Source organism: Hemiscyllium ocellatum, chromosome 9 (assembly GCF_020745735.1).
Source record: "Hemiscyllium ocellatum isolate sHemOce1 chromosome 9, sHemOce1.pat.X.cur, whole genome shotgun sequence".
NCBI lineage: Eukaryota > Metazoa > Chordata > Chondrichthyes > Orectolobiformes > Hemiscylliidae > Hemiscyllium > Hemiscyllium ocellatum.
Window position 1 is genome coordinate 115,127,736 of NC_083409.1, and position 7,226 is coordinate 115,134,961.

At 50.2% G+C, this 7,226-nt stretch overlaps 2 protein-coding genes across 2 annotated transcripts in view; both read right to left on the minus strand.

The window, feature by feature from the left end:
- Positions 1-6,608, minus strand: part of LOC132818574 (guanine nucleotide exchange factor VAV3-like) — a 49,615-nt gene extending 43,007 nt beyond the window's left edge. Inside the window, exons 1-3 of the mRNA XM_060829632.1 lie at positions 6,456-6,608; positions 5,890-5,999; positions 1,186-1,287 (exon numbers count right to left, since the gene is read on the minus strand). Coding sequence (XP_060685615.1) covers positions 1,186-1,287; positions 5,890-5,999; positions 6,456-6,608 — 365 coding nt within the window. The remainder of the gene's footprint in view (positions 1-1,185; positions 1,288-5,889; positions 6,000-6,455) is intronic.
- A 179-nt stretch (positions 6,609-6,787) lies between these two features.
- Positions 6,788-7,226, minus strand: part of LOC132818575 (collagen alpha-1(XI) chain-like) — a 153,580-nt gene continuing 153,141 nt past the window's right edge. Inside the window, exon 6 of the mRNA XM_060829633.1 lies at positions 6,788-6,871. Within this exon, the coding sequence (XP_060685616.1) occupies positions 6,788-6,871 (84 nt within the window). The remainder of the gene's footprint in view (positions 6,872-7,226) is intronic.

The window sequence follows — 7,226 nt, forward strand, 5'->3', positions numbered from 1 at the left end:
GGGCAGAGGGAGAGGGGCAGAGGGAGAGGGGCAGAGGGAGAGGGGCAGAGGGAGAGGGGCAGAAGGTGAGGGGCAGAAGGTGAGGGGCAGAGGGAAAGGGGCAGAGGGAGAGGGGCAGAGGGAGAGGGGCAGAGGGAGAGGGGCAGAGGGAGAGGGGCAGAAGGTGAGGGGCAGAAGGTGAGGGGCAGAAGGTGAGGGGCAGAAGGTGAGGGGCAGAAGGTGAGGGGCAGAGGGAAAGGGGCAGAGGGAGAGGGGCAGAGGGAGAGGGGCAGAGGGAGAGGGGCAGAGGGAAAGGGGCAGAGGGAAAGGGGCAGAGGGAGAGGGGCAGAGGGAGAGGGGCAGAGGGAGAGGGGCAGAGGGAAAGGGGCAGAGGGAAAGGGGCAGAGGGAAAGGGGCAGAAGGTGAGGGGCAGAAGGTGAGGGGCAGAAGGAAAGGGGCAGAGGGAGAGGGGCAGAGGGAGAGGGCAGAGGAGAGGGGCAGAGGGAGAGGGGCAGAGGGAGAGGGGCAGAGGGAGAGGGGTGAAGGGTGACGGGCGAGCGGTGAGTTACAGACGTCGGGGAGCGAATGTGGAGAGCAAAGCCAGCACTTGTCAGAACATCATAAGGGTATAACAGGAGGCTATTCTGCCCATCCAGCCCATGGTGTAATGATGGTTATTATGAAAGGCCAGGGTGATGCAGAGGGGATGTCAGGGCGAGAGTGAACCAGGCTGACATCTCCAGCTGTTATTAAGCAGGAACAGCTGGTCTCAGCTGCTGATTGGAAACGACCTTGTGTCACTGGGAGACGGGCTGCTGCGAGTCCCTACCCTTGGTTCGGAATAAACTCAAATTCCAGGGGAACGTCAGACTGAGATAACGTTTGACCAGTTCAGATGCTGCACATTTGACTCAACCCTGACTTCCTCTCACTTTAATATCTGATCACATCCATCCCAGGGAGTCACATCCCTACAGGAAAAATCTTGCCATTCTCAAAGCTCAAACTGCCTCTTGCTCCCTGAATTCCAACCTCCCTGATTCTGTGAACACTCCCCCAACCTCCGCCCGGATTCAGAGCAGTCTGCCCATCCCTGCAGTTCCTGTCAGCTCCCAGGGGTGTCTGTGGTTTCTGACCTTGGTTTGAGTTGAACCAGGTGAAGGTAGAACACAAACAGCACTGACAGTGATGGTCTGACATTCTGACCTGAGCAACATCCGGCAAGCAGAGCAGCAGGTGATCCTCTCGAAGCTGTGCATACTGAACGTGTGATTATTGCTGTTACCGTTCTCTGGCCGGATATTTGATCTAATCAAAGAACAGAAACAAAACAAAAAACTGAGGTGACAATGAAACAAACAGACTTTTTGATTAAGAATAGATTAGATTTAGATCAGATTAGATTCCCTGTAGTGTGGAAACAGACCCTTCAGCCCAACAAGTCCACACCAACCCTCTGAAGAGTAACCCACTCAAACCTACTTCCCTCTGAGTTATGTACCTAACACCAGGGTAATTCACCTGACCCGCACATCTTTGGACTGAGAGAGGAAACGGAGCACCCGAGGAAACCCACGCAGACACGGGGAGAATCCACACAGACAGTCACCCAAGGATGGAATCGAGCCCAGGTGCCTGGCGCTGGGAGGTAGCAGTGCTAACCACTGAGCCACTGTACCACCCTAAGGCTTCAACAACTGCTGAGGTTTTGTTTAATGCTTTCATGGGATGTGAGTAAACCAGCAGGGTCTCCATATCTTGTCCCTACCTATCTGCCCTTGTACTGTTGGGCCCTCCAAGTCATTTCAGAGTCAACCCCATTACTCAGTCACACGTCAGCCTGACCAGGTAAAGATGGCAGTTTCCTTCCCTCAAGGACATTAATGAACCAGATGAGCTTCTTAACAATCGATAGCAACTTCACTGCCACCATGACCAAGTTATTTTATAACACACCTCTCTGTGATCATCACATCCTGAGACAGGACTTGAACCTGAATTCTGGACCAGAGGGATGGACACTACCGGCTGTTATGACTCTGAAAGGAGGAGTGTGCTGGTAATCAGTCCCATTGTTCCATAGACAGCACCAAGGGCACAATTCATTCTACTACAGCATCCAAATGGCCAATTTGTCTCTCTGTTAATCAGAACAAAAGAGACTTTGGACGTAGGTTTGCTCACTGAGCTGGAAGGTTCAGTTTCAGACGTTTCGTCACCATACCGGTGAGCCTCTGGTGAAGCACTGGGGTTAGTGACCCACTTTCTATTGAAGTGTTTAGGTTTCCTTGGCTCGGTGATGACATTTCCTGTGTGATGTCATTTCCTGTACTTTTTCTCAGGGGTGGTAAATGGGGTCCAAGTCGATGTGTTTGTTAATGGAGTTCCAACTGGAATGCCATGCTTTGAGGAATTCTCGCAAGTGTCATAACCCACTGTCACTAGGATCCTTCCACACAGATGGAGGAGGACACCACTTCGACTGGGACAACACACCCACCCTGCGACAGACTAAACAGAGACACGCACGGAACTCAAAACACATCAATCAAAAACAGGTCACTAAGATCAGTGCTTCACCGGAAACTCACTGATGATGTTACCTCGTGTAGTGACGAAACGTCTGAAAATGAACCTTCCAACTCAGCGAGCAAACTTACATCCAGAACCTCAACTTGAGCTATAAATCTTCTCAAAACTCGCTAAAAGAGACTTTAACCAGATGCCTTCAAGAAATCAAATTCTAACTCTTTCCAAGCTACCATCAGTTTAGAGTAAGGACCTAAATGTCAACTCTGATTTCTCTCCATTAATGCTGCAGCAATTTCTGGTTTTGTTTCTGATTTACCCAAACCGTTTTGTTAAAGATGGAGCAAAACAGGTTAATAACTAAGCTACTGTGTAGACTTAAAACATGTTCATTCTTAATCAGACAAGCATTAAGATAAGACACAGTTCTGCAAAGTATTGAGAGTTTGGAAAAATTAGGGAAAAAGATCAAGGGTCAAGGGCCAAAGGGTGGAATGAACAAACTTTTCACAGTTCCTCAGGTTTCCTGTTGTTGAGATCAAGTTGCTGTTAGTTACAAAGTGATGGATGACCTTTGAACTAGATTTTCGATTCAAATGGACATTTAGAAGTTCGGATTTCTGAAATTTAGTTTGGGGCTTTCAAAGTACCTCACTGAGAGGGACCCAGCCTTTTAGACTGTTTTGAATCAAGAAATGTTGGCTCTTTCTGACTGAGAGAGAAGGATGGTATCCTTCGATTTTTTTCTCCATTGGCACTTCTCAGTTTACTGGAAAACAGAGTGCATTCAGTTCAGAGGCTGTTGCTAGGCTACCCTGAACAGGGGGGACCCTCTGAAACTTATGTTTTCTGAGCAATTACAGGGCATTAAGCATTTTTTAATCTCTTTGAAGAATCACTTTGCTTTTTGTAAACAGATGAGCCTAGTTCATCTGCGATTTTCAATGCTGAATTCCAAAAGTTGAGTTATAAATCCTTCCCTATCCATGAAGTGCCAGAGATCAAATGTTTTCAATTCACATAATCCACAAATATATAGGTGTTCCCATGAGGGCTCCTTGATGCCACTCCCAGTGAAATGCAGCCTTGATGTCAAGGGCTGTCCCTCTCCCCTCCCCTCTGGAATCCAGCTCTTCTGTCCATGTTTGAGCCAAGGTTGGAATGAGGTCAGGAGCTGAGTGACCCTGGGGGATCCCAAACTGGGCGTCACTGAGCAGGTTATTGCTGAGCAGGTGCTGCATGGTAGCTCTGTTACCAACACTGTCCATCATGTTACTGAGGATGGAGAGTAGGGCAGATGCGAATGGAGGGATTCATGAAACGTGGCCATGTTCAGGAGACATTTAAAAACTGTAGGGATGAGAGGTAAGCTCGGGATTTGGAATGATTGGCGTGTTAGATTTCTGCTTCTTGAAGGGAACAGACTAATTAACGTGGATCACTTGTGATTCAGGGAGATCTTGCCAATTGGATAGAAAATTGGCTTTACAGCAGGAGGCAGAGGGCAGTGTGGAGGGTTGACTCTCGGCTTGAGGGATGTGATCAGTGATGTTCCATACGGGTCGGTACTGGATTCATTGCTGTTTGTCATTTATATAAATGATGTGTATGAGAATATCGGAGGCATGATAAATAATTTTGCAGATGACATCAAGATTGATGGTATGGTGGACAATGAAGAAGGATATCTAAGATTACAAAGGGATCTTGATAGGTTGGGTCAATGGGTTGAGTGGCAGATGGAGTTGAATTTGGAAAAATACAAGGTGCTGCATTTTGGTAAAACAGACCAGGGCAGGATTTACACAGTTATTGGTCGGGCCCTGGGGAGTGTTGTGGAACAGAGAGGCCTAGGGGTTCAGCTACATTATTCTTAGACGGGGGGGTTAAGAAGGCGATTAGCACGCTTACCTTCATTACTCAGACCTTTGAGTACAGGGAGTTGGGGACATCATGTTGCGGTTGTACGGGATGTTGATGAGGCCACTTTGGGAATACTGTGTACAGTTCTGGTCACCAAAGTTTTACCAGGGTATTGCTGAAAACGGAGGGCTTGGGTTAGAGGAAAAGGCTGGGACTTTTTTCACTGGAGCTCGAGGGGTGACCCGATAGAGATTTGTAATCTCACGAGGGGCATGGATAAAGTCTTCATGGACAAAAAGTCTTTGTCCGAGAGTTGGGGAGCTCAGAACTAGAGGGCACAGGTTTAAGGTGAGAGCAGAAAGATTTAAAAGGGACCTGAGGGGCAACATTTTCACATAGAGGGTGGTTCGTATGTGCAGTACAGAGGAACCTCAATTATCCAACTACCAATCATCCAAAAATCGGATTATCCGAAGGAGATCTCGAGGTCCCAACAGAAACATTACATCAATGACGTGTGTCCAACACTGACTGTGTATTTTGTTTACAGTGATTACAAGTGCTGATAAGAACAGGCCTGGACTGATGGGAGCGCAGGCACCGTCTCTAAATGACTGACCTCCCACCTCTCTCTCTCTCTCTTCTCACACATCCCTGGTGCTCTACACAGAGTGTACCCTAAACCCCCCCTTCCCCAGGTAATGTCTCCAACACTGTCCTGCGCAGGGCAAAGGTGGAATCGGTTAGGAAGTTGCAGTAAAAAGTTGTGTGTATGGGGGGGTGTTTGTGTGTGTTTGTGTGTGTGTTTGTGTGTGTGTGTGTGTGTGTGTGTGTGTGCGCGCGCGCGTGCGTGGGAGGGGGGTGAGTCTGTGTGTGTGTGTGTGTGTGTGTGTGCGCGCGCGCGTTTGTGCACGTGTGGGGGGGGACGTGTGTCTGTGTGTTTCTGTGCGTGTGTGTGGGAGGGCGTGTATCTTTGCGTGTGTGTCTTTGTGCGTGTGCGCGGGGGGATGTGTGCCTGTGCGCGTCTGTGTTTCCGCGTCTGCATCTCTGCATCTGTGTCTCTGCGTGTCTGTGTGTGCGTCTGTGTATGTGTGTGCGTGTGTCTGTGTGTGCGCGCGTGCCTGCGTGTGTGTCTGTCTGTATACACCACCCAAAAGGCAGTAGCAGTTTTGTTGTTGGTGTACAGGCCGGGTGTTGGGTGATGGGCGGGGGTGATGTTGGGGGATGGGCAGAGGTCGGTATTGGGGATGGGCGAGGGTCTGTGTCGGGGGATGGGCGGCGGTCCGTGTTGGGGATGGGCGGCGGTCCGTGTTGGGGGATGGGCGGGGGTCCGTGTTGGGGGATGGGCGGGGGTCGGTGTTGGGGGATGGGCGGGGGTCGGTGTTGGGGGATGGGCGGGGGTCGGTGTTGGGGGATGGGCAGGGTCTAGTTTAGTTTAATTTGGGAACCTGGTCAGCCAATGCGGAGCTGGGCTGAAGGGTCTGTTCCGGTACCGTGTAAGGACTTGACGCTACTCACAGCGCCATTCCAAACTGTTCCAGCCATTTCTTCTTCAAGTCTTTAGTCTTACAGAAGAATTCAAAGCCATTTTGTCCGTGCAGGTGTGTGAGGTAGAATCCATGGGACCACTGCATCAACAAGAACACAGCAATGAAACAAAGTTGGAGACAACACTGAACAATAACATCGAGATCGCGGGAACCCAGGGCAGGTCCTGGGGGGGACAATACAGCAATCCTCATCCTGGAAAGGAATGGTAGGACTAGGGTTAGAGGGGGGTTAGGGTTCCAGGGGGTTTAGGGTTAGGGTTAGGGGAAACGTTGGAGGAGGTTTAAGGTTACTGTTAGAGGGGGGACAGAGAGGAGGGGACAGGGAGGAGGGGAGGACAAGGAGGGGACAGGGAGGAGGGGACAAGGAGGGGACAGGGAGGAGGGACAGGGACGGGGGAGGGGAGGGGGGGGACGGGGGAGGGGAGGGGGGGACGGGGGGAGGGACAGGGGGAACAGGGAGAGGAGTGGGGTGGAGAGGGGGAGGGGGGTGGAGGGGGGGGGCAGGCAGGGAAGAGATTGTTAAATGTTGCTCACCTTTTTATTTTCGTTGTCTGTCGTTGGGTTGTTTGTTAGTTTGTAAATACTCAAGTCAACCACTTCCTTCATCTCGTAGTTATCTCCACGTCTCTTACACACAATGACAGCTTTGTCAAACAGGAAGATGTGTCTATTTGAAGACAGCAACATTTGGATGAAAGGTATTTGTAGTGATGTGGTTACTGGGGAATGGCTGGAGTCTCTGTATTGGGTTGGAAACTGCTGTCAGCAGTAAGTTGGATGTCAATGTTGGTGTTTGTTCCTGGGGTGTGAGCATCTGCTGGGATGGCATTTACTCCACATTTCTCCCGAATTACCCAGGGGGCAGCTTAGAGTTGCCCACATTGCTCAGGGTCTGGAATTACACAGAGAATCACTGGAATGACACCGGGGAAAGACGGCAGAATCCTCCTCTGAAGGGAATGAGAGAAGAGTCCACAGGGAATACGTGGGAGTCTTTGGGCTGTCTTTTTAAGTCCAGATTTTTATTGAAATGAGATGTTAGCACCTGTCACATTGGGATTTGGACCATGTCTGTGGGACATTAGCCCAGGTTCATGTTACTGGTCCCAGAGATATCTCTACACTGCTCCCCCCGTGTCCCACACATCCACCCTCCCAATCATAGATCAAAGGAATGCAAGGCAGATAAATTCACACAGCCCCATCAGGAGGAACCGGGTTCAGGTCTGGGTCCCGCTCCTCAGGAAGGGGAGACTGGCCCAGGAGGGGACAGAGCAGGTTCACCAGAATGATCCCAGGGAGAAA